Here is a 27754-nt window from a genome sequence, read left to right on the forward strand (position 1 = left end):
TTTCTCTTCGAGGACTCCTCAATGTATTTTCTCTGAAAGTTACAAAGGCAGTTCTGACAAGAAATTATTCCTATGCCTTATGGAAGAGAATGGACTGAAATGACCCAGTGTACAAGAACATTTTTTCTTTGTGTTTCAGATGTTTACTCTCCGTAGAAACCTAATTAAATAGTCTTCTTTGAGAAACCACATTGAATACCTGAGTTTCTACAACACATCCAAAATTTCTGATGGGCATTCCCTTTTATGGTGCCAATTAACTGAGCTCTTATCCAGCAGACCTGAGGATTCTCCTCTTCACAGACTTCACCCAGTGTCAACACACCCCAGTACACATCGTTCTCACTGCAATAGGGAACTTCTTCAGTTATGCCTGTCAAAAGTCTTTAGAGTCTGTTTCTGATATCTTTTTCTATGGTATATGACCTTGCCACATTATAGCTCTCTCAAAGAACTGTTGTATAGCTTTGTTGCTCCAATGCTTTATGGCCCAAGGTCAAGGGTCAAACCAACAGACAGAGGATTCCATGGCAGTTTGTTGCTCTGACAACAGTCTGCCCTTTATGTATGAATGGTAAAAACAGGAAGTTATTTTTTCTGCTCTCCAGGTTACTTCAGCTTCTGCCTCTACTGATATCTCTGGCAACACCTCTGCAGTCAGTGAACATTCAGACTCCATCCTTCATCTTCTAACTCATCAAAGAAAAGACATGTGAAACATTGGTGGTAGTCTCGGGTAGAAATTTTTATCCACAATGATCCATCTCCAAGACAGAAGTATCCAGAATGCCAACATAGTCTTCTCCTGTGGGGCCATACTCATGTTGGTATCGGGCATCGTCATGGAAAACTGGGTGGAATTAATTCCCAAACTGAGAAAGGAAAAGATTACCCACAGTCCATGGCTGGGTTGCTGTCCTGCTTATTGGCCTGAAGGTCAGAACTGTACTATGAAAAGTGGTGGGTGGAGAAAAAATTCCCATGGTCCCTTGACTTTCATCATCTACTCAACTTACTCATTATTCCTGGAAGCAACTTTCTCAGGCAACAATAAGCCCTTCACGTACACAACATAATGAAAGAAAACTCTAAAATTTCACCATTTAGATTTTGAGAGAAAATTTTAGGATCTTGCTGTCTTTTGATAAGCCTGGACTTTTGGTAAGCCTGGGAAGTAGCAGGAAGGTAATCAGCACAACTAGACATGAGGGGTACGACAAAAATGGCTGACCAAAAGGCAAATGGATTTCAGCATCCCTAGGAGAGGATGCATGGAGTAAGGTACTTAAAAGTCTATGAGTTATAAAAAAAAAATCTTTAAAAGACACTAAGTTTCTTAGAGATCTCTCAGTTGTCTCAAGTACACTGCCTCTTTATTTTTTTCTTCCTTTTGCAATCTGAGTTTTTTAGATCCTAATGAAAGATTGACCTAGACCATTGTGGAAGCAAGTCTGGAAGTAATACATTCCTCTTAGTACAGCCTCTGCTTCCCAACAGGTAGCCTGGGGATAATCAAAAGCATGATGATGATGACTCTCAACATATCCATCTATCTTAACTTGGTCTTAGGTCTTCAGTACACCTCTATGATCTCTCAAAATAAGTGTGTGCACCTCATTATTGGCTTCATGAATTTCTTCACAGGTAATTTCCTAGCTTCACTGATTTGAATGGAAATTGCAATGGGCTTGGGTGTTCCCACCTGTAATCTTTCTTTAAATTGGTAGCCTTTCCAACTATTTGATTTCTGAATTGTATCTATCACTAACTATGATCACTCTAAGGAAAAGCTGTGCTGGAAGGGATAGTTTGGGAAGTAAGGTGAATGGGGGGTGAAGACATGACTAATAAGTTTAAAGAAACTTCTTGAGAAAAAATTCTTTCATTTGAACACTAGGTTGCCTTTTGTTCTATGCAGTCTCTACGTATTATCACAAGCTAAATAAAGGTCAAGATGTATACTTCGTTAGTTACAAAGTCAAACAGATCACTTTCACTGTCTACTTAGCCATCGCACTATTTCTTACCTGTGGTGAGTATCCTCAGGGGCCTAGAAGAGAGATGGGAATCAGTCAATCCACACAGAGAGAAGTATGAAGTAATGAAAATAAAAGATCAAGGAGAAGATGCCAAACCCCATGCTTTAAAAGGTGAAAAATTTACCTGGACTAACCAAACAGTTCTTAGAAGCAGAAAGCTGAAATTGGACAGGGTAAGCCATCTCTGTCTCCAAAAGCACCTCTCATCATCTCCTTTTTAGTGTTTTTAGTACCTTCACAACTTTAAGGCAGAGACAAACCATGAAAGTCACCACCAAGAGCAGTGGCTGAGGACAAGGTTATTATCTTAGAGAGGACCAGGGAGCCAAGAAAAACAGTGTGGTGCCAAAGCAGTTACAAGAGAGTCAGCATCAAAACTGATCCAAGAGGGACCCACAAGATCCAAGAGGTCCTCTTCTCCTTCTCCTGGGAAGTCTTTCAAATTTCATAAAAATTGCATCTCCCCCAAAGAACCAATGTATAAGCATCTCTTCATTGAGAATGAACCCTTCTCAGGGAACTGAGACTCTCTGAAGATACTGTGGATTATTCCACTTCCTCTGACTTATGCATTCTTCCAGGATGACTCCAAAGAGTAGTTGGGAAATATTCACTAGGCCCAATGGTCAGAGTCTTCTCAGGATTTGGAACAAAGTGGTCCCAAACCTCTGTACAATACACTAATCCTGCTTCCTTATTTCTCTGTCTCCAGGTATCTTCTGTTTCATACAATCCTCAAATAGATGTGCCTGCTTACTGAACAGAGAAGGTAGTGGCAAAAAGCTGAATGGAAATTCAATCCAAGTTATTTCCTTTCCAGAGCGCACCATAATGCCTCGGAGCATTGTCCATATGCACTCCACCATCTCAAAGGATGGCAGCTCGAACAAGCCACATGTCCAAACGCGTCGTGTAACCTGGGCTCTATGACTTAACAATATCAACCTTTTGCCCATTGCTATGGAAGTGGCTGTGTGTATGGGTGTGTGCGTGTGTGTGTATACATGTGTACCCAATCATTGCATCTGTGTATGACATTCTGAATATGTATGTATGAATACATTGAGGTCAATAAAAAGATTTAGAAAATGTCACTTTTTTAATCTTGACCTGATAACCAATTCCCTCTATATTTGTTATTAATACACTTTAAATAAACAATATTGGATGCACTGTTAACTCTATAACAGTATAGAATTCTTCTTGTTTCACTTGTAATATTTTAAACATATTGATGGAAAGACAAAGCAATATTATAAACACTTTATAAAATTTAAACATTCCATTCTTTCTTATTTCTTCCACTACTGGAAGATTTTTTAATTCAAACTGATATTCGTCTAGACAATTTTGTAATCTCATTTTTGTTTACCGTAAGAAAACACTTTTCAGGATAGCTTGCTAGTGATTTTACGTCATGTTTTCATTTCTACTTCAATGCCTCCGGATAAATGATGTCTATCTAGCCTTCCAAGTGTTTAGAGAAATTGTAAAGGTGTAGGAAACAGTGCCAAACATAAGCTAGGACAGGACCAGGAGAAAAAACTAGAAGTTTGTCACCTCTGGGAAACAGGATCTAGTTTTCCTATAGCAATGCGGCAACATCACATAATACGTCAATGATGGCAGTGTTGCCTGTTAAAGTGAGCAGGTAAACACAAAGTGAAGTTCCCTAAAGATGTTTCATCTGTATTAAAGGAAAGCTTTATCCAGGTAACAATAGGTTCACGTTATGCTTATGAAGATACAGAATGTTCTAAGATTTGGGGCTGTTTTCCGCCCATTAATCATTATTAACATCAATGTTTGTATCAAACTTAACATATTTGAGACTATATGGCAAATCTCACTCAGCGAATTAGTAAGTTACTTATAAACCAAGTAGTTTCTAGATATACAATGAATAATTTGAATGGTATATCATATATATACATATGTATGTGTATTTATGATACATATTTATGTACATTCTTTAAACAAAGTTCTTGAGAAATCTTGTGGAGAAAGCATTGGTGTGTTTGTCCTTGTGCTCCACAGTGCTACAGCTGTGGCCTCAACTAATGACGAAGCATCCTTTCCACCCCAGCCCCTGCTGTTACCCAACTAGTTCTTCCAGGGTTTCTCAAATAGATCTCAAGCCTTGTGTTTTCATATACTCTCCAGCCCTTTAGAAAGTGGGCTATCAACAGTATGTAAGACAGTGGGTCTCTATAGGCGTGTGGGAAACAAGTTGCTTCCGTCTCGGAGCACCACTCGTTGCCACCTTCTACTGTTTATCTTACCTAACTTGACGCAATGTTCTTTGACAGTATGGTTTTGTTTTCAATGCCTGTTCTTTGATGTCATTTTGTGATCGATCTGCTACTACTTAAGATGATCGATTTATGAACTAGGGATATCTTCATCTTCAAGTCCACACAGTTGCTCTTTGAAGTCAAATCCCAGCCTTACTATCTAGAAAGCGATTTTCCAGCAGCAGTTTTCATTTCTTTTATTATTTAATATCTTAATTGTTTTAGGTGTCAACTAGGACTTTTAAGCAAATGCAAGACATCACACCTATCTTTGGGTGCTGAAGATACATCATTGGAAAACAACCAAAGGTAGCAATATTTGCCAGCCTGTTCTGTCCATATCAGACATAGAAATAATGAAGTCCACATGTCCAGATCTCATCACAAAACACAAACAATATTAACGTTCAAGGTAGTATCTCCCCTCCAAAATATACAAGTTCTGTAGGAATTTTTGCCAATTAGAAATACATAGATGAAAAAAATAAAATAAAATAAAAAGAAATACATAGATGAACTACAGCACACAAAATTTAAAAGAACAGTAATAAACTTGATCACCATAGAATCATCATCAAGCAACTGATAGAAACAAAGGCGGAGATCTGCTTCAGAGCACTGGACTGAGCTCCCAAAGTTCAGTCAGCTGAAGAGTGGGAGGAGTGAGAATATGATCAAAGAGATCAAGACCATGTTGGGGACATATACTAAAACAGTTTACCTGAAATAATGGGAGCTCACCAACTCTAGTAAAACAGGGAAGGACCCAGCATAGGAACAACCTAGTCCCGCTGAATGTGGTTGACAGTTGTATGGCTGCGGCACACTGCAGGGCCACTGACGGTGGCACCAGGATTAGTCCCTGCTGCTTGTACTGGCTTTTTTGGAACCTATCCTCTTTGGATGGATACCTTGCTCAGCCTAGATATAGTACAGAGGGCCTCAGACCTTCCCAAAGCAGTGTGCCTTACCCTCTCTGGGGAGTGGACCAGAGGTGAGGGTGGGGGGTTCAGTGGAGGGAAGTGGGGGGAATGTGAGCTGAGATTGGTATGTAAAATGAAAAAAGATTGCTTGTTTTCTTTTTAATTAATTAATTAAAAAAGAAGTCGAAAAGTTTAAAGAAGACACAAAGAAATAGCTCAAAGAAATTAGAGAGAAACCACTTAAGAAAAATAAATGCCTGAATAATGCTTCAGAAAATAGAAACATAAGACTGATGAAAATGATAAAGATAATCCAAGATTTGAAAGTGGAATTCAATAAAGAGATAGAAACATTGATGAGAACTCAAGCTGAAGGAAGATGGAATTGAAAGCCCAAAATTCAACTAGAAAACTCAAAGGAAAGCCTGACAAGAAGAATGAGTCGAGCAGAAGGTAGAGTACCAGGAGGTCAAAGACAAAATATATTATTAATCTAAATCAGGAAGGAATGTTAAATTTGTTTTAAAACACAGGAAAGGACATATAGGAAATGAAAAAGACAAAACCTTTGAATTATAGGCATAGATAAGAGAGAAAAAATCCCATACATCCACCTGCTCTCCCTGCCTTCCAACTACACTCTTCTGTCTGGTATGCTGCACAATGGTACCTCCCACGGGCAGTCTTCGGCGTGTAAGGCTTTGTAGTGTGTGCATTTATTCATGCTTGTATCGACCTTTGCTGGGTGCAGCGTGCTATGCCATAGAAATGTCCTCTGATTTCTTGCCTATAATGCACAGCCCTTAACTTCCAATAATTGTGCTAGGTTGTGCCACATTTGAGAGCTCTTCTGATGTGCACTCACCTAAGAGGTGGGGATATGATCCTGCATACAGGCTACTCACTCTAGGATGTTTGTGATAAGTATGAACTTCGGGCCTCTGTGACTCTCTTCCACCATTGTCTCCATGGCCAAGCTTACCTGGCCTCTCTGTTCACTGTACTCTCTGCTTCTTGTGATAGTCCAGCAGCCCACTCAGCATTTCTCTGTCTCGTGGTCCTGGTGGAGTCTGAATCAAGATGATGCTTTCAAATGGATAAATACCGTGGATACACATTTCTCGAGGTTTATGCTCAGCATCACTAATAGGCAGTGAATTGCAAATGAAAACTACAATCAGATATCCCATTATCACTCTTGTTAGAATACTATTGTCGAAAGACAAAAAAAAAATCAAAAGTGCTGGTGAGAATTTAGAAAGGGAATAAAGGATATAAATTCCTGATCAGTCAGCTAAGATGAATAAATTCAAGAAATGTGTTGCATCACATAATGAATAATAGAATTAATATATTTACCATACTCTTAAAAAGTGTTAAGATGATGAAAGTATTCTGATTCTCCCAGTGCCAAAAAACAAGTTGTCTATGTGAGCTAATGTATGCATTAATTAGCTAGATTTAATAATTTTCCAACATACACATATATGTATACATATTTCAAAATTCATATAATTTATGTCAAAAATACATATAATTTATGTCAAATTTTAAACAATGTTTTTTAAAAGAAATGCTTGGAATTGGATTTTTTATTATTTTGGTGCTTCTGATTTAAAAAGAAATATTAAAAAGTAAGGCAATTGGAAGTTGGGGAGGCTGGCAAGAAGGCTTAGCAAATTAAAGCATTGGCCACTGAGCTTAATAACCTGGGCTCAATCCCCAGTACACACATGGTGTGAGCTGAGAACTGGCTCCTACAAGTCTTCTCAGCTTCTGCATGTTTGTAACAACACACCCAGAAGGGGGAAGGAAGAGAGGAAGAAGAAAATTATAAATAGATGGTTACAAAGCAAACTTTGTATTGTCTTTTTACAGCTGAATTGTAAGACAAATGTAACCAAGACATCAGTGGCATAATAGCCTTATTATAGGCTAGAGGCTCTGGGTTTGTGGCACAAATGCTCTATTTCCTTGAGAGGCTTCCCCTTTGCTTCTTCATGCTATTAGAATAGAGAGATTTCAGCTGGCCTTGGTGAGCTCCCATTAGATCAGCCCCTCTGTCTCAGTAGGTGGGTGCACCCCTCGCAGTCCTGACTTCCTTGCTCATGTTCTCCCTCCTTCTGCTTCTCATTTGGACCTTGGGAGCTCAGTCCATTGCTCCAATGTGGGTCTCTGTCTCTATCTCCATCCATCGCCAGATGAAGGTTCGGAACCCTGACTGCTCTTTGGACTGGAGAGGGAGGGTGAGGGAAGGGGGGAGGAGAGGGGAGGAAAATGGGAGGAGGGGAGGAGGTGGAAATTTTTAATAATAATAATAAAAAGAAAAAAGGAATAGGGAGATTTCAAGGAGTGAGGAAATTCTGAATTCTAAATCCCTCCCCGTCCCCCCATTGTGGAAGGTACCTTCTCTAAGAGGAAGAGTCCTGGTATCATTCAAATCGCCCAGCTTATCAAAAGAATGCACTGAGATTGTGCTTCAAGTTCAACAATAAGCAATATTGTTTCTCTGTCTGTGTCCTCCATAGACTCAAGATACAGACTACAGCTATTGTAGACAGCTGGTCACAAAACTAAGAATTTAGCTTTATGGGTCCCACCCATCTCTCTACTGGTTTCTGCCTGATGAAAAAAATTGAAATTTTGAGAGAAATATATTGTGCATAAATAACCAATTATACTTTTAACATTTATAGGTTATTTCTTTGAAAAATAAAATTGTTGAGGAAGACTTTAGCAAGAAGTTGGCATTTGCAAACTCAGGAGCAATTTTCTGTCAACTTTCAAACTTTCAAAATGGAAAGGTTTTGAGCAGAATCAAGTTCATGTAAGAAAAGATCAAAATTTCCTCTGGCAAAGAAAAGCTCTTCATAAAATGGGGGCAAAAGAATTCTTTCAGGAGTGGCCATAGTCTATCAAGAATGCAGTTCTCTAAATCTTATACATGTGTCTTGTATCCACAAATATTAATAGAGTATGAATGGTATAAAATCATAATTAGTGTGCTGAAGGAACATGTTATTAAACTCATTATTCTTTATGCATGAACACAAACTACAAGAACACAAAGCCAGAAAGAGACTGGCAGTGGAAGCAAACAGCTGTTTCCTGCATACTGTCCACATAATGAATAACAGAAATAAGAGCAGCTGATGGAAACAGCTGAATATAATACCAAATTGATACAGATTAAAGATGGAAAATCAAGATGAAAATTCTTTCAGAAAAACAAGGTAATCAGGGGTTCTGTTACAGGGGAGACCTAGTCCTTGTTTAAGAACCAAATGCCTTGGGTACCAGTCATGCTCCACCTGTTAGTGAACCTAGGGGTCACAATTTATGCCTTAAGTTGTGGGCAACTTATCCAACCACCAGCTCTGGATAAGTCAATTTTTAAAAAGCCAAAATCGAAGTGGAAAGCAGAAAACAGAGATATATCCCATATGGCCACATTGGGAAAATAAAAAGATCCAATGAATGACAGCTTTCCCTGTATCGTTCCCACCCTTACCTATTCCATGCCCATCACTCACCCATTGTGTGGGCTTCACTCTCATCCTCTGAGGTGGTCTGAAGAGTTGTTGGAACTGTGTGAAATCTTTCAGGGAGACAAATTCGCCCCCTAGTTGATGCCCTCTCCTCGCATCATGAATTTCCTGGGGAAATTTCCACGTGGCCCATTGTTTCAATAGTCTGAGAGTCAGATTGAGAGACAAAAGTGTCCCTTTACATCTCCTCATTTCTGTCAGACATGTTACACCACAAATACAAGAGACTCTCCAGCAAGTCAGTATATTTCTATTTTCTCATTTGCCTCAATTATACAAATAAAGTGACTGTGTTGTTATGTAACAGAGACTAGGAAGTTTGGAGCCTATATGTGTTCCAGAGAAATTTTATTTGTAAAGTAGATGCACTGTTCTAATACTTAAGGGAAAGTTATTACCACAGCCTAGAGCATCCTGAACAGCCTGATAACAAAACATCCTTGAAATCATCCAAGCTGATGACAAAGCTCTAGGTTCCCCTTTCTCCTTTGTTTTTCCTTCCTTCTTTCTCCCCACATCCATTCAGAAAGAGATAATTATGAAAAGCTTTCTGAGTCAAAATGGAGTCACATGTGCAAAACCCTAACAAATGTTTGTGCATGCATAGAGAGAGCTAGAAACCATGAGAGAAGTATGACTTTATGTACCCATGCATGTAGAAACCATTAAAGATCCTTCTTGGAGGATTTTTACAAACAGATGTCCATAATAAGAGCTTTTCCTAAGGACTTTACAAACCAGAGCCTGCTCCATGAGCTACAGGATAGCTATCCAGATGTACAGGAATACCTATCTAACATGCTGTTAGTGTGTTTTTCATGAAGAGTGGGGGAACTCCTGCTATGAGAACTTATCACCAGCCTTCTTCTATTTCAAAACAAATTATTTGCTTTCCTCTCTCTTGCATTTAAATGTCTCCCCTTGTCTCAACCTCCTTAGATATGCTTCAGAGTATACATAACATTGTAATGTTTCTTATTGTCTTTGGGTAATCTCTCTATCTATCCATCCATCTATCTCTCACACACACATTATTATTTGAAATGTGTGCCTTGGCAATGCTGAAGCATGCATGGGCAGTTCATATATGGCAGTTCTATTGAAATTGTCCACATTGAGTTTCATAGTCTAAGTTGATGAGGATGTATGACCATGGTCTCTTCCTCAACAGGGCACCAGATCTCATTACAGATCTTGTGAGTCACCATGCAGTTGTTGGGAATTTAACTCAGAACCTTTGAAAGAGCAGGCAGTGCTATTAATCGCTGAGCCATCTCTCCAGCTCCACATTATTATTATTTAGATTGACAAAACTAAGTAAACCATACATTTCAGATCAAGATAGAAGATCAGTATTGTTCATATAGAGCAAAACTCATCTATTTCAATCTCTTTTTATGGACTTCCTAATGCCTTCCCCACCTCCTCTGAAAAGCAATATTCATTTACAAGAGGTCTTATATCATGTATATTGCTGTTTACTGTTGACTAAAACATCCCAACAGTCTTCTCCATTCAATTCAACTTTAAAAAGCCTTAGCAACAATCCAGAATGAGGGCAGATCATGACAGAGTGACATTCTCTGAGTCAGGATAGAAAGAGATGGGCAAAGAGGGCATGTCAAGGACTGAAACCCTTTTCACTTGGAGATATGTCAAATAACGAATGAAAAGAAATATTTTTATGTAGAAAAGCCTCCTAGTGAGCTTTGTTAGTTGTGCCAGACTATTTTACTCTCATTTGTTGAGATACTTGAACTAGAGTTAAGGGTTCCTGTCCTTGACATGTGTGTTAAGTAACTTACAAAGCCATAGACATACACATATATGCATACATACACACATATTTACTCCCTAGCTGTAATGCATCAATTTTACTGTATTTTTCATTCAGTTCAAGTGTTTCCTAATAGTTCACATCATGATTTTTTTTTTTAGCCAAGAGTTTGTTCAAGATATTCTTAAATTTCTAAGAAGGAAAGTATATCTACTTAGATGGCTATTTCTTTTAGTTATTTCCCTATAGTTTATTTTTACCCACAGAGTCCTGGCTGCATAGTACTTCCTCCTTCCTTGTGTTCTGTGTGAATACCCTGTGACTATTTGATGAACATGTGATCCAATTTGAAGGTGAAGAGCTTTAGTCAAATCTGTGAGAAGGCCTTGTTTGTCAGAAGTTGCAGTCTATCATGGCCTGGCAACTTTTTCCAAAGCTCGACACAGGGGCTCCCTCCCCGTCACCGAGACTTCCTGCTCTCTACCCGCCCTTATCTGGAGACTGTCCCTGGGCCTGGAGCACTGACCTTATCTGAAAGCTTTCTCTAAGCCTGGATGACTGATTTATCTTTATCCTGACGCTTGGCACAGTTCCCTGCTAGAAACCTTTCCCCTGCTGCTCATATGGTAACTAAGACTTGTACCAGGAGCTCTGCTATAGCCAAACTATGGGACCCTGCTTCCACATACGGAGACTTATGATAAGAACTTGCCACTTAATGCAAATTAGAGTTTGTCTCCAGACTTCCGAATCCTATATATTCCTTATACTCTGGAATAAAGTCGAGCTAATTCATGGAAGTGATCTCCCGCAGGGCTGTATGTGTCATACCCACAGCCATCGGAACCCTGCTCCCCCTTCTGCTCCCTCCACCCTCACGGACCAAGGCAGCACAATCCTGAGGAAAAGGCTGAGCCACCCGTGTCCGCTAGATCAGCGCTTCTTAGACATCTTCCACTCATAGCCCTCTTTATCCTGGAAATTTTTATGTGGCCCTGGTAAATAAGCATATAAAATGGGAATAAAACTCAAACATCTATGATAGTATATCATAAAGAAACGCAGTTTAAAATAATTCTTTGTGTACAAGTAATTTTACAACTCGATGATGATGAAAACGAGTGTGCATATTGAGGTGGATACGTGTGTGCATTTCCACATGAAGAATTCAGTCTCGCCTGAGTATCATTGCAGGATGTAGATCACCTTCAATGCTTTTATAGTTGGTGGAGGTTCTAACTTTATAACGACCAATGCTGAAAACACTGCTTTACATAAATAGACACCCCAAAACAAAAGATGTATGTTTAGTGCCAATGTTAAAAATTGTCAGGAAGTCTGTTCTAATCCCAGGCTAAAATTTAAGTAGTTATTAGTTATGCAACAATGAGTTTTAAAATCAGACATTCTAACAGCACAATCCAAAGATACATACTAATTTGATGTTTGCTGAGGAATGTCTTCATTTTCTATAGGTAAATCACTATACTTCTATAAATCAAAGAACTTTGTATACCAAGAAAAGCTTTCATCACCGAGTCTCGGTCCGAGTGAGGTGTTTCAAGCAGCATATTTGGATGCTGCCTCACATGACAGCGCATCCAAAATATGCGTGTTTCATGCTCAGAACCAACACACTGTAAAAGTAAAGTTATGATGCTGGAATGGGGAGATGGTTCAAGGGGCTTTGGAAGCAATGTTTACAGTCTATATATTTGAAGACTCTTCCAGAGCATTTAATTTTCCAGCCCTTGCTTCCTGGGGAATTATAATCAATAACATTTTGTTTCTTAAGACAAAATCTGCAGCTACTCTAAGATTTGGATTTGAGAAAAACCAGCCTCCAGGAACATCCTATCCCACACTGTGCAGGACAAGAAGCTCAGAGCCAGTTGCCAAGGCACGCCTGCCTGCAGCTGTTGGATGGTCATTTCCAGACATTTCTAACACTGAAGCATCTTTCTGCCAAGTTCTCCTTTCGTGCCAGAATAGAAATCCACTCAAAACATCCTCTCCCCCTGATTTCACTCATGACCACTGTCCTCAAACCAGCTGCCCTAATCTTCCTTGCTATTTCCAAATTTCTCTCTTTTAATGTTTAGGCAAGTTTCAAGTAAGACTTGCCTTTTCTTCCTCTCCCAGCTTTTTTCAAAATGAAAGACTAATGTAAAATTTCATAAAAGAACTGTAAAGTGGAAAATACGTGTTATTTGGAAATATGTATTTTTAAACACAAATTTATCCCCTCTTGCCCAAAAGTACCTAATTTTAATTTTTTTGCTGAATGATTCCTTTTGGTTTCAAATCCCTTGGAAAATATAGTATTGATAATTATATAAATGAATTTAATAGGTCAAGTCCTAGTTTGCTTTTCTGCTGTTATGTTAAAACACTCACCAAAAGCAACTTGAGGGAGGAAAGGATATATTGGACATACATGTCCACGGTACAGTCTGTCTTTGAGAGGTTTCAGGAAATGAACTCAAGCAGAAACATAAGCTTGGAAAAATGCTGCTTATTGGCTTGCTTCCCATTGCTCACTCAGCCTGCTTTCTTATACGACTTAGGACCACCTGTCTGGGTGACCTACCATAGGGGCTCTCTCACATTAATCGTTAATCGAGAAAATGCATCAGAGACTTGCCTATAGACCATTCTGAAACAGCGAATTCCTCGAGTTAGTCATCCTCTTCCAAGATGCTACAAGTTTGTATCAAATTGACCTCAACTCACAAGTATAACCAACAACAATAACTTGTGCTCTGTGTGCAAAGACCTGTGCTATGTGGGCAATGGAAGGAATGAGGTCTGTGGGGGTTGTGCCTGAAAACTGCCAGTCCTGAAGTTGTGTTAACTACCAAAGTATATGACACTTTCCCCTTACGTATACAATATGAGTGTTGAATTTATAACTTAGGCACACTAAGAGACCAGCAATAGCCCAGTGTAGATCCTAGCAACCTCCACATTGCCTTCCACTTTTCTTATTAAGTCAAGAAGTTTCATGTTTTTATTGGAAGGAAATGCTATTCTCTTTAGAGATATCTTGATGGGGGAGCATTTGGGGGTTAAGGAGAAACTTAGTGCCAGAAAAGCTCCCAGGAATCCACAAGGATGACCCCAGCTAAGACTCCGAGCAATAGTGGAGTGGATGCCTGGATTGGTTTTCTTCTGTAATCTGATTGGTGACTATCCCATTGTTATCAGAGAGCCTTCATGCAGTAACTATGTAAACAGAAGCAGAGATCCACAGCCAAGCACTGGGCTGAGCTCAGGAAGAGGGAATTGTATGAGCAAGAAAAGTCAAGAACATGACAGAGATACCCAGAGAGACACCTGATCTGAACTAATGGGAGCTCACCAACTCTGAAACAAAAGCTAGGGAGCCTGCATTGAACCAACCTAGGTCCTCAATGTAACTGTGACAATTGTATAGCTTCGTCTATTTGTGGTACTCCAAGCAGTGGGATCAGAGTCTGTCCCTAACGCTTGAGCTGGCATTTGGAACTTATTCCCCATACTAGGTTGCCTTGCCCCACCTTAATACAAAGAGAGGACTTAGTCCTATCTCAATGTAATATGTCATGCTTTGTTGACAACCATGGGAGGACTGCCCCATTCTGAACAGAAGCAGAGAAGGAGTGGATGGGGGACATGTGGAGAGGCAGGGAGAAGGAATTGTAGGCAGAGGCAGCTCATTCATTTCCCAGCCACCCAGACCCAAAATAATCACACAGAAACTATATTAATTGCAACACTGCTTGGACTAGTAGTGTAGGCTTCTTATTAACTAACTCTTACATCTTAAATTAACCCATTTCTATCATTTTATATTTTACCATGAGTCTCATGGTTTATCAGTAAGGTTCCGGGGCAACTGTCTGCTTTGGCAGTTACACGATGTCTCCCTTATTCCACCTTCTTTCTCCCAGATTCAGTTCAGTCTTCCTGTCTAGCTCTATTCTGCCCTGACACAGGCCAAAGCAGCTTCTTTAATAACCAATTTAACCAATAATAATAAAACATATTCACAGCATACAGAGAAGAATCCCATACCACCTCCCCTTTTCTGTCTAAATAAAAAGGAAGATTTTAACTTTAACATAATAAAATTACATATAACAAAGTAGGTATCAAGCAAGAATTATAGTTACAATATTTATATCTATTTTATCTTTTATCATAAGTAAGGAAAATTATAACTATCTATTCTTCAACTCCATTAAGACCCCAGAAGGATATAATATTACCTAAGTTAACAGGAAGTACATTGTAAATAACTTCTAAAACTCTAGAATTGACAGAGACATCTCACTACCTAGATGGTAGCCCAAAGTTCTTCTGTAATATTAGGGCAACCACCTTTAGCCTACAGGCCCATAGCGTCCAGCAGACTTTTCCACGAAGCAGGAAATTTCAAAGACAGCTCTGCTTATATTGTCAACTTGTCGGTAACTTTCTTCTGTGTCTGACAGACTCTTTCATGAAGCCAGAACCCTAAAGGACTATCTCATCTTCTTTGGGCAACTTCAGCAGTCATTTTTTGTAGGTCCTGCATGTCTAGTTCATGCAGCATACCACCAAGCAGTCCATGCAAGAGTAGTTTCTTGCCCAAATGGATAGCCAACTCCATAAGGAGCCTCTTCATTGCCCATCATCCTCTTGAAGTAGACTGGTGCTGCTAGGAGCAGATGTGTCTCATTGTCATGAAAAGTCCTAAGTTCTTAAAACATTTTAAATGCCATATTCTGTTAATCATTGAAAGATTTGAAGAATACTTGTACATCTGCAATATATCTCTGTACACCTAGAAAACCTAACTAGCATGACTACAGTTTGACTATTATAGATAGCTATCTATTAATCTGTATTTCTTAATTATACATTAGATTTTTAAATGAGCTGCACAAACATAATACTTTAAACAATAACAGGAATACATATACACAGTGTAACAAAATCAACCTTAAATTTGTATCAATAAACCAAGATCCATACCAATGCAAAGTATTCATCTTCATATTATATCCCTCTTTAAAAGTAAACAATCATTTAGGGAATCTAGGCAATGTTCTCTAGACTACTTCATGCTGATTGAGGGCACTGTTAATCAGGTCTTTCATGGGGTATCCAGTGTACATCTCAGCAAGCAGTCCTGAAGCTATCATGGATGTTGGGCACCAGATGTAGATGGATATAATGTAGTCCCATACTAGCTCAGAATTGAGTATAATAAAGGGATCTTTATTTAGGGGTAGACTCAGATCATAGTTCTCTGCAGAAGTACGGAATAGGAACCAAATCTAACAGGAGAGAGAGAGAGAGAGAGAGAGAGAGAGAGAGAGAGACTGTGCACAGGCTCTACATCTGCATTTATAGTATAAGAGACCATGCCCAAGTGGGCTGGTATCTTAAAGGCTATTGGCTGAAGGAGTTCCCACAGTGGGGAATGAAAGGAAAGTGGAAATAGAAACTGAATTTAATTAGTAAAAATGCAGGTATGCTGAAAATTCTACTCCATATTACTTTCAGCCTATACATATAAAGTATATCTGAAACATAAGTAAACTGTTGTGTTTAAACTCAGCTCCCATCCCCAAGATGTCTCATTGTGTATATGCAAGTAATTCTAAATCTGAAGCAAAATCTAAAATCCAAAATTTCTCTGTCCTCAAATTTTCATCATTTGTAGGATTATGGATCTGGATACTTACCATTTATACAACAGTTGACAATGATTACTGTGCTTGTGCCCAAATCAACAAAACTGTAAGGAATGATGATTTTGTACAAAGCTCTTCAGAGATCTTTTTGTATCACATTTACTTATCATAGAATCACAATAACTTGTAGACATACTCACTTGGACTCACTCCATATCATCACAAAATGAACCAGGGTTATATAATTCAGAAAATAGAAAATGAAAATCAATGTACAGATATGAGAACACTGTAGGCACTGTAGGAGCACTAGGCTATCTTACTGCACTGTACTCCCCATAATCATCTGCCAGACTCCAGGTACTAGACACAGTTGGTACTTATTTACCAGGGGAAGACAAACTAGGAGGAATAGGAAGTTAGCCGTATACATAACGGCAACAGACTAAATACTTAAGTTCTCCCCCAAATTCAAACAAAGACATCCTAACTTTCAAGGTGGTGGTATCAAAAGCTGGGAGCTTTGTGAGAAGATAGGGCCCATAAGGCTCATTATTGGAATTATAGAAAAACCTGACAGCTAGCTTGTCTTTTCCCATGTGAAGACAGACTGAAATGGCAGGCATCTATGAACTGAGAAGGCATCTCTCACTAAGTTGGCATCTGCGGTCACCTTCTCTTGGACTCTCCAGTCTCTAGAACTGCAATAAAAAATAAGAATGAATTTGTGCTTTTCCTTGGGCTTCCCACAGGTCAGGGAACCCTGATTGCTCTTCGAGCAGATGAGGGAGGGGGACTTGATCGGGGGAGGGGGAGGGAAATGGGAAGTGGTTGCGGGGAGGAGGCAGAAATCCTTAATAAATAAATAAATAAAAATAAATGCTAACCTACTTAGGATGTTTTGCCAGAGTAATCCAGACAGATGAAAATACTACCCTTTGATGTTGCTGGAGCAAAATGAAACAAGAATGGATCCCAAAGCGCATGACAGAGAATTGGGGCCAGATGACACTCCAGAGCCAGGAAAGATGAGCATAAAGCATCCAGGAAGGAAAGAAAGCAACCAATGGGGAAGTCCCCAGCCACCCCAGAGGATGGAAGATCTCTAAGAGGGGATATAGGAAAAGTCCATGTATTACAGTTGTTGCCTGAACTACATTATTAAAGAAGCTGAATATTTCTCGCTGAATGTCAGCTATGGCCATGGAGATGAGACCAGAAAATTTTCCTCTAAAAATGTAATGGTGTTAAAAGTTTGACTCACTTTGATTTAAAAAAAAAAGACTATCAGCTTAAATAAAAATAAAAATAATAAAAGTAGAGTATGAAATGTATATAAGAATATGGAAGTAAAATGAAAGAAGTTTTTAATGCACATGACGAAGGATAAATTCAATGTTTTTGTAAGATATCAAGAATCTGTCATGATCTGTCATGATGAAATATGGTATATATGATCTATCCTGCCTATGTAAAGTCAAAGATAAGCTAACCAATTACAAAAAAAAATAAAAATGGAAAGCAAAAGACATATACAGCTAATGTGAATGAATAAACTTTACATTTTAAAAAGTGCTGTTTATTTCATGTAATTTAGATTTAATAAGGTTGTTTTATATATTTTATTGAAAATAATTTCTCATATAATATATTCTGATCATGGTTCCCCTTCCCCAACTCATAAGATCTTCCCCATCCATACAATTTCAAGCCTTTCTCTCTCTCTCTCTCTCTCTCTCTCTCTCTCTCTCAATAAATAAGCAAGTAAACAAAACAAACCAGACTAAAAGAAAAGAAAGAAGAAACACATAGAGAGAGACACAAAAACTAAACCCATAAAACCCAAAATTGAAAACTATAATATACAAGCAAAAGACTAGTAAGACAAAAAAAAATGACCAAGCAAAGGAAGATAAGACAAGAAAAATCTATAAAAATACTACTGAGTTCATATTGTGTTGACCATGTACTGCTGGGCATGGAGCCTACTTACCCTAAAGTGTGATTAACATACCCAGTGAAATTCCATTGCAGAAAACTAATAGTTCTTTGCAAGCAGATGTCAACTGGAGATAGCTTCTTGGTTAGGGATGGGAGCAATTTACAATTCCAAACCAATTTTTCTATTTCCCAGAAAGTTTTTCCAATGATGAGTTATTTATGTTCCCTCTACCAGCTTTCTATATAGCAAGTCTCTGACTTCTCATTTATCACTTTCAGATAATCCATACAAAGCTCAAATATAACTCTGTTCCATTCACTCTCAAATTCCTCAGGACTTGATGAGTTGCCATATCATTAAAAATTTTTCTTACCCATGATTCATATGGAGTTCTTCACTTAATCAGTCATATACTACGGATTTCCAATCTTAGTGAAGTTGAGAAATTGAACATTTAGTAAGTAATAGTGTGGGTTCTCAGATGTAGATTAATTAGCTTAAGAATACAAGGACGATGGATACCAATTAGGACTCAGAAAACTGAGTTTTTAAGTTTGACTTGTGAATAAACTTTTAGTGAGAACTTCCTTTTCTCCCAGGACTATCTGAAGCTCATCCATGGGGAATGGTGTCTCAGAGGAAACTAGGAAAGTAGCACATTGACAAATCATTATTTTCAGAGAAGAAAACTTGGTTTGGCATGAAGTGATCCATAATTCACACTTAATGTAAATTTTCTAAACACTGTTGAATTTTCCCACTTATTCCCACAATTTATGAAGGAAGTTCAATGAGGTAAAATGGCACTTGCTTTCAGGTCTAAAAGTGGGTTCATTTTCCTTTGTGAGAAGTAGAATAAACATATTCTATTGGGATTGTACTGTCTTTGTAACAAGACCCCTTTTCTCTCAGTAGAACCGTGACCAGAGACACACTTCTGGACCAGAACTGCTTTCTTCGGCATCTTCAGTGCTGTGAGTATCCATTCGCTACAGAGAGGAAATGATGATTGTTTAGGATAAAGTTTTGTTTTCCTTAGAATGAAGAAATACAGTTAGCTATGCATCGATATCTTCAAGTAGAGTCTAGCAAATGACTTTCAGTCTCATACAGAAAAATCACAACAAGGTCCTCAACCTACTTCAGTGCAAGTGACATTTATCTCCTGTACCTCAGCAGAATGCTGAGTCCTTGAGTGGAATTCCAAATGGTTGTTTATTCAAGGTCTGCCTTAGTGACCTCAAGTAGTGATTATTGTTAGTTTCCACTTATGAAATATGTTCTACATGGTGTCCTTGGTTTAAGCCTCTGTCATGCTGAAAATCTTCAAACTGACTCCATGATCAAAATCTTGAAAATTTGTCTATATCAACAATTAAAAAATTAAAATAAACAAGGCTTAGGACACTTTTAAACCTCAGCTCAAATCTAGAAATGAAAACAAATCTATTAACACTTTTTCTTTTTTTCTTCTTCTTCTAAGACTATGAAAAAATTTTAAAAGGGCAAGGTTCTTTATTGCAACAACAGAACCTAGAAAAAAATAACACAATCTCAAGACAGTCAGCATTAAATGAGTTAAGAAAGATATGTGTATTCAGGAAATCTGGAAATGCTGGTAGCAATAACAGAACACAGAAACAGTATTTCCTGTTTAGAGAAAGATGGAGCAGGGAGATTTACATGCAGCAAAATCTGAATAAGAAAGGAGAAGCCAGGAGCAAGCATAGACTTGGAAACAGATTATGTAGTACGTTGTTCCAATTATGATATAACACAGGTGTTTAAATTACAAGTGCATATTACATATAAATGCATGTATATATCAGTCTACATAAACTTACAGAGAACTGGGGCATACTAACGACAAGCTATGCACTTATACATCATTTAGGAAATATCATTCAAGGATTTGTTCCCCACTCAGTTCACTGCATAGGTCCTGCAAATACTATTGAGACTTAAGCACTTAGCATCTACAGATAAAGCCAAAAAGATAATACAATTCTTTAAGTGTTCAGATATAGACATGGGCAGGGCTTGTTGGAAAGATGTGGATACAGTCTCTTAGCTTGCCTGGATGTAGAAAGCTGAGGAACACTTTCCATGGAGGGAAGTCCTAAACTGAGACCTAGAAGTCTAGTAGGACTTAGTCCACAATGAAGACAGTGGGGAAGGGCATTAAACCAATGCAAGCCCCCTTGTGCAATATGTGGAAGGCAAAGAAGAGGATGGCTCTTTCCGTGAACTAGAGCAAGGTGAGGAAACTGTGTCTGCTAAGGGGATGCTATAGAGAATGTTTTAGGTGCACTGGAGATGTGTATGGTCTCTGCTGCAGCTACTCAAGTCTGTCGTTACAGCACAAAAGCGGATGGGTCTGGCTGTGCTACAACAGAGCTTGTTTACCAAAGCATGGCATTGATTTGCCGGACTTTGAAACTGAGTGATTCAGTGTGGAACACAGACTGGGGGGATAGAGAGGCAGGTAAGGCTGGAAAAGTGGTTTAGGTAAGGTTATCAATGGCCTTGAATGTCATGCTAAGAAGTTTGGGGGGGGGGTGTCACCCTTCAGGACGTGAGTGTTTAAGCTGGAGTAGGAAAGAGGGTAGACGATGAGGAGAAAGGGATCCCAGTTAGGGTCTGTACTTGTACACAGATTAAAGACTTTAAGACACGGACTCAAAAAATCAACAACAACAACAACATGAGGTACAACAAGGGGGCCACTGTGGAGAATAAGAAGCTAATGTGCTGGTCTCAGGAAAGGTGGAGGAGTGCCATTTGACTGTTCACATCAGATAAATAAAATGACTAGAGAATATAGGGCTGGATTTTGGTAAGCATAAGGAGCCAAATGTTTAATCCAGTGCTTTAACTCTGAAACCTTAACTTCCCAAAGTGGCTTTTCCTAGCTGAGTGTAGTTGTTGCTTATGTATATGAGATAACCAGTTTTCTTCGGAAATATCACAGCAGTTCATAGGGTGCACTAAACCTTGCCCATGCAGCAGTCTGGGGAGCCACTCCCTATCCCCTAGTGTCTCTACCATCTCAGCATTCCTTCCATTGAACACTGCTGCACCTGCCACTCCTGTTAAGGACCACTCCCCTCAGCGGGTACTGTCCTTCCATTAGTATCTTTTCTGTTGCCATTCCAAGATCCTCATTATTCCTGGGCCAAGTCAGGTCCTTTACCAAAGGAAGGAAGAAATGGCTCTTTCTTGCCCACACCCTGTGCGGTTACCTGGATGCTATGGTGATGCTATGATCTCACACAGGTATCACCTATAGACTTACTCCATAAAGTTTAACCCCACTTGCACATGTTAGGGGTGAAGGTTGACATTGCACTACCTACCCTGCACCCTTCCATGTGAGCAAGACTCAAGACCGTCCTCTACAAAAGCCTTGTGACTCTGTCTTCAGGAAAAGCCTGACTCCCAGCTCCAATGCAGATGGGATTCATTGCTCCGGTTGTAGTTCACAGGCATTGGATCTTTGTTCCCTCTCCGTATTCTTCTACTTAACTCTAAGGCCTGGTTTAGGCTTCTTTTTCTCTGAGAAACCTCAACTCTCAGACACCTGTCTACAGCAAAGGGTATTTCTGAGTATTGCCAAAGAAACCTGCGTGTGCCTCCACTGTGTGATGTTAAGTCTCTGGATCATGTTGGAACGATCATTCAGGCTCTCTGTGTGTCCTGATTAAGTGACAAGCTCCTGAGTGGCCTATAGGACTTGAAACATAATAAGCTTTCAACAAGCACTTGTGGAATTCATCCGTCTAATTCTCCAAATGCTGGAGTATTTGGCACTAGAACATTTTGTAGCTGGAGAGCCTGCCACTCTCCCCTATGCTGGAAATGAAGGCAATTCCATGTCTGCCCTAGATTGAAAAAAAAAATAATAACACGATAAAGACCACGCAGGTAGCCAGTTGAATTGGCTGTTAATGCAAAGTTGAAAATTTCTCCCTTTCTTCTTACCATTTCATGGGAAATACTGGAGCTTTTGATATTACAGAGAATAACCTTGTCTTGGTCTAGAAAGGAGAATTTTAAAAAATAGAATTTTTTCTCCCTCAACTTGTCCATGTTCACTCATATTAGGGAAAAATTAGACAACCCAACAATGAGCCAGAAGCTTCCTCCTTCATGCTGGTTTTTGGGTGATTTAAAACTGGACAATTCATCTCATAGTAATTTACCATTCGACAGAATATGCTCATTAACACGAGGTGTCATTTTACTGTTTCCTGGGTGAACATCAGTAGGAATCAAAGGAAAATTTTTGTCTATAAATTTGCACACACAAATGGGAATGTTTTATTTACCAGTGAATGATAATTAATCATAAAACAAGGTTTTGATAGAAATGTGCTTTCCCAGGATTCTTAGTTTGGTATCATTAGCATTTGTCTATCTTTTCACTTTTATTTAGGTTAATGTCTACAGTTCTTTATCCAATATGCATGCATTATGACTATATCAAATAACTGGCCCTAGAAATTCTAATTTAGACACGTTTCTATTTCCTCAACAATCTTGTTTACTTGGTTTGTAATGGTTTATTTACTTCTTTTAAAAGAAAGGATCTTAATTAGAATGTAGACTCTTTGACAAAAATCGGTTCTAGAGCCAAGCATATAAATTATAATCACAAATACTCAAGAGACAGAGGCAAGAGGATCTGCAGGGCCAGCCTGAACAAAATAGAGAAGACCAAGTCAGCCAAAGCAAAGAGACTGTGTCTCAATCTCTTTCCCTCCTCTAAACGAAATATAAACAAAAATAAAATTAGAATAAAAATAAATTTTAAGGCATCTTCTCTAATTTGTATCCTACCCTATATAATAGAAATGGTTTTTAGTTATTTTTATAAACACACATAAGATGGGATTCCTTCACTATAGCTGTACTCTATACAGAGTCTGTGCTGGAGACAGAGCATGGGGTAGAGCACTTGTCTACCATATTCCAGGCCTTGGGCTCAAACCTCAGCACCAAAAAAAAAAAAATCTTTTCTTTGAGAATGTAATACAGGTATAAGAATTAATTTCTCAGTTATCAGTTATATATATGTATATATGTGTGTGTGTGTGTATATATATATCATTGTGTACATTATGCACTATTCACTAAGTAAGTATATGGTTTGTTGACAAATAAGCTATTACATTTATAATTCCTACTTTCATAAATATATGATGGTAAAAACACTATTTGCAAGTTTCCTTTTAATGTTTTTAAATTCTATTAAAAGTTGGTTTGGAGCCAGCTAGGTGTCTCAGCAAATAGAGGTGTTTCACCAAGCCTGATGGCCTGGTTCAATCTGCAGAGCCCACACAATCAAAGGAGAAAAACAATTCCCACAAGTTGTCATCTGACCTCTATGTGTGCCCTATGACATGCAAGGACATACATTCACACACGAATGTACGTAATTTTAAGGATTCAAAGTTGGTTTAGGTGCTCAAAAAACCAGTCAAATTATCAACTAATAAGGAAGTTGTGCCTACTGGGTATGTATATATGGAGCGGGAAGGACCTGAAATACAGTTATATCCTGAAGGAGCATAGATGCAACTTTTTATTGTTGTTATTCTAACTCTCCTTAACTGTACTCAATTCTAGAAAGCAGGCAGGAGCTGTGGCTCAGTGGTGGAGGGTTTGTCTAGCATGCACAAATCCCTGGATTACATGACCAGCACCACTGAATGAACAAATAAATTAATGAATGAATAGCAGTAAATAGCAAAAAAGCCCAATTTTCTGTTCTTCATAAGAGATGTATCTAAAATGTAAGCTATAAAAGTAAACAGTTAAAAAAACAATAACTCTTCACTAAGATTTATTATTATTATTAGCAGTAGTAGTAGTAGTATATGATTCTGCTCCATCCTTGCAGTCTTCGTGGGATATCAAAGGACATGAGAAATGGCACTGCAATCACAGAGTTCATCCTCCTAGGCTTCCCAGGCATCCAAGGCTTCCAAGCCCTTCTCTTCATGGTGATCTTTCTCATCTATATATTAACTCTTTCAGGTAATGGACTCATTATTTTCATTGTCTGGGTTGAGCCCAGGCTACAAACTCCAATGTACTTCTTCCTTTGCAACCTAGCCTTCCTAGAGATCTGGTATACCACCACTGTCATCCCCAAACTGCTGGAAACCTTTATGGTACCAAAAACAGTCATCTGCACCACCTGCTGCCTGCTGCAGGCTTTTTTCCACTTCTTCCTGGGTACCACTGAGTTCTTGATCCTAGGCACCATGTCTTTTGACCGCTACCTGGCCATCTGTAAGCCCCTCCGCTACCCCACCATTATGACCAGCAATCTCTGCATGCAGCTGGCCCTCAGCTCCTGGCTAGTGGGCTTCACCATCGTCTTTTGTCAGACAATGCTGCTTGTCCAGTTGCCATTCTGCGGCAATAATGTCATCAACCATTTCTACTGTGATGTGGGTCCCATTCTGAAAGCTGCCTGTGCTGACACCAGCATTTTGGAACTACTGGGTCTCCTGGCAACGATCCTCGTGATCCCAGGATCACTGCTCTTTACCATCATTTCTTACGTCTACATCTTATCCACCATCCTAAGGATTCCTTCAGCCTCTGGCCGCCAAAAGGCTTTTTCTACCTGTGCCTCTCACCTGACAGTTGTCTCTCTGCTCTATGGAGCTGTCTTGTTCATGTACCTGAGACCCACAGCACACTCCTCCTTTAAGATTAATAAGGTGGTGTCCGTGCTAAATACTATCCTCACACCCCTTCTTAATCCCTTTATTTACACTATTAGAAACAAGGAGGTGAAAGGGGCCCTAGGAAAAGCCATGAGTTGTCCAAAAGCTCATCTTGCAAAGTGAAACCTGCAACACATCAAATTGAGCCTAATGTAGACTTTAATGCAAGGACTGATCGTGAGGCAAACTTGTAGAAAAGTTTGACAAAATCTCTGCCTATGATTGACCTCAGCCCTCTTGCATGTGCGTGACAGTTGTGTAGCTTGGTCTCTGTCGCTGGCGCTTAGCTGGCCTTTGGGAATCTGTTCCCCATGCTGGATTACTTGGCCCAGCCTTGACACAAGAGGAGGGCTCTCAATCCTGCCTCAACTTGATGTGTCATGTTTGTGCAAGTCCATGGGAGGCCTGCCCCTTTCTGAATGGAGGCTGAGAAGTGAAAGGGGAGGTGGCAGATGGGAAGTGGGGATAGGAGGGACAGGAGGAGAGCAGGGAAGGGAAACTGTGGTCAGTATGTAAAATAAATGAAAAAATGTTATTAATAAAATAAAGCAAAAATCTCCCCCTATATACTAGAAGCGTTAGTACAGAATTATCCCCAGACAGAGATATGAAAAAAGGACAAAAACAGTTAGGATCTCCATTAAATTTTATAAAATGAATTTGTAATTATTATATATAAATGAACTTGGATTTCTCCTAAAAGGAGAAAAGTCATCTAAATTTTCATCAAAAAAATATGTCTTGATTCCCTAAGATGCATGAGGCAGAACTCAAGACTTTCTTAATTACAAGCTAATTAACAAGTGAAAAGAGCGAAGTCAGAAACAAATGTCAGTCAGTTTAAAAGTATGTGAAGAATCCTGTTTCCATCTTTTATTGATAACTGGGATTTCTGAGACAACATAGAGACAGAAGGCAGGAAAGAGACAGGGATCTGACCTTAAGGGATAGGGCTGTGCTTGTTAGCACACAGAGTGAGAGGCAACCTCTCACCTGAGGAACTTGAGGGGTCTTCCAAGAAAAAAAAAAAGCTGGATTCAACTCTTTATAGAGTCTGGGTAATGAGGTCATGGGGATTTGGGAATGAGGAAATTGTCACAACTATTGGTGGCTACATGCCTCTCCTTCCTGAAAGTGTTGGCCCAAGAGAGATGCTATCCCGGGAGACCGTCTCTGCAGACATTTCTTTCTGTGCAGACCCATAAACCTGATCAACGTCATCTGTGATCTCATAAAAATCCTGTTTACTTTGGAGGCACTCTATCAATAACTGAATCTTGTTGCCCGAGGGACGAGGCCTCCCACACCTCATGTTTCAGCCCTCTTGCTTTACCATAGAGAAACACACTGGAATCTCTTTATCAGTGCTGATGGTCTTTCAAAAATGGCTAAAATTAACCTGCTTTCTGTTTGATGGAATGTTAAGAAGACCCCTTCCACCCTGAAATAATACACAATTTTAGGTAAGCCTAAAGCCATTCATTCCCAGGTAGTACAAAAAATTGAGGGCATCTTTTAAAAAGTTTCTATTTTTTGGATTATTCCAGTTTCTAGAATTCAGTCCCAGTAGATCAGGCACAAACGAAAGATGTCTCAGGGCTAACATCACTGAGAGCCTTATTGGAAAATTTATAAGCAGCCACATGGTGCTAGGGAGGGAGGGGTGCTTCAGAAAAAAAGATGGAAAGGGCCCAAAGTAACATAAAAGGCATACTTTGGCTCTGGCAAATGTCCTAAGAAAGAGATAAAAATAAGAAAGGAAAAATTAAGCCTGAGTAAGGACTCAGAGGGCAGACTGACCAGCACAGCCTTTGAAGTGGTTCTGCCTGAACTGAACAGATCAAGTTTCTGAGAAGAAAATGTACATTATCTCATCAAAGGAATAACTTCCCCCACTTCCATCTCTTTTAGCCTGGTATCAGTGAGCCTGCATTCTGGTAGGGTGTTCTCCCAGTCAGGTGAATTACTCTCATGTTAGCCTGAAATGGCTGGTCTCCACCCAGACCAGAGGGAGAATTCATTCTTTTGATGAGAAGGGGCCTCAAAAGAGCCCTGGTCAAGAGTGCTGTAACATTAATTTTCCCCCTCTACAGAACCCTTACCACCTCTCCAGCAAAACTGATTAACATCTCCAATTCAAAGTATATTAAGCATTCTACAGCAATGTGTAGAAGAAAAGGCCTGCAGATGTCACCATATGACAAACAGGACAAAACTGACTAGAAATGTTAATGACGATGAAGGAGGTTCAAATTGAAAAGTAAAAAGTCAACTTTTCACTGTTTGCATATGATATGATAATATTAGCCCCAAAATTCTACCAGGGAACTCCTACAACTTCAGGAAACATCTTCAGTAATGTGGTAGGATAGAAGATTAAGTCAAAAAGAAAATCAGTAGTTCTCCTATATACAAATAATAATGAAGCTGAGAAAGAAATCAGAGAAACATCACCATTTACACAACCATAAGTTGCTGTAGGAAGTCTTACAGCCAGTAGTTACCGGCCCACTGGGGTGCAGCCTCTTATACTATATATGTCTATGTAGAGCATGCATATGGTTTTTTCCGGCTGTGGGATTCGGTTTCTGATCTATGTTCAAGCAGAGGATTCTGATCTGTGAGTCTACCCCTAAATAAATAACCATCTATTTCTCAATTCTGAGCTAGTATGGGATTTCTTGTAAGCATCCTTCCACATCTGGCATGTCCATATGGATTCAGACTCCATGCCTACCAGGTGGACGGCCTGACGGCCTAGCCGGTCCACGGCCCAGACAGTCTCCCAACCATGCCCACTTGGCTTGCTTTTACCTAAGCGGTTTTGT

At 39.2% G+C, this 27754-nt stretch overlaps 2 protein-coding genes across 3 annotated transcripts; both read left to right on the forward strand.

Moving 5' to 3' along the window:
- The first annotated feature begins 755 nt into the window (after positions 1-755).
- Positions 756-2969, forward strand: Tmem225 (transmembrane protein 225). 2 transcript variants are annotated; one of them, XM_041656741.1, is made up of 4 exons: positions 756-936; positions 1498-1644; positions 1898-2032; positions 2752-2969. In XM_041656741.1, the coding sequence occupies exons 1-4, from the start codon at positions 756-758 to the stop codon at positions 2967-2969; spliced, it is 681 nt and encodes a 226-aa protein (XP_041512675.1). The 2 variants fall into 2 exon arrangements, with proteins under 2 accessions (XP_041512675.1, XP_041512676.1); XM_041656742.1 differs by lacking the exon at positions 1898-2032.
- Positions 2970-24110: 21141 nt separating this feature from the next.
- On the forward strand, positions 24111-25049 carry LOC121451430 (olfactory receptor 6X1). The gene has a single exon (XM_041656877.1). It carries the CDS (start codon positions 24111-24113, stop codon positions 25047-25049), a length of 939 nt encoding a protein of 312 aa, XP_041512811.1.
- Positions 25050-27754: the final 2705 nt, after the last annotated feature.

Source organism: Microtus oregoni, unplaced genomic scaffold (assembly GCF_018167655.1).
Source record: "Microtus oregoni isolate MIOR12 unplaced genomic scaffold, Mior012 000008F_ref0000371, whole genome shotgun sequence".
NCBI lineage: Eukaryota > Metazoa > Chordata > Mammalia > Rodentia > Cricetidae > Microtus > Microtus oregoni.

Excerpts from the sequence above, each read along its gene's own strand:
- LOC121451430 (XM_041656877.1), top strand. The coding sequence starts at position 24,111 with ATGAGAAATGGCACTGCAATCACAGAGTTCATCCTCCTAGGCTTCCCA.
- Tmem225 (XM_041656741.1), top strand. The coding sequence starts at position 756 with ATGATCCATCTCCAAGACAGAAGTATCCAGAATGCCAACATAGTCTTC. Across the intron at positions 937-1,497 it reads TCCTGCTTATTGGCCTGAAG|GTAGCCTGGGGATAATCAAA; the intron begins GTCAGAACTGTA and ends GCTTCCCAACAG. Across the intron at positions 2,033-2,751 it reads CGCACTATTTCTTACCTGTG|GTATCTTCTGTTTCATACAA; the intron begins GTGAGTATCCTC and ends CTCTGTCTCCAG.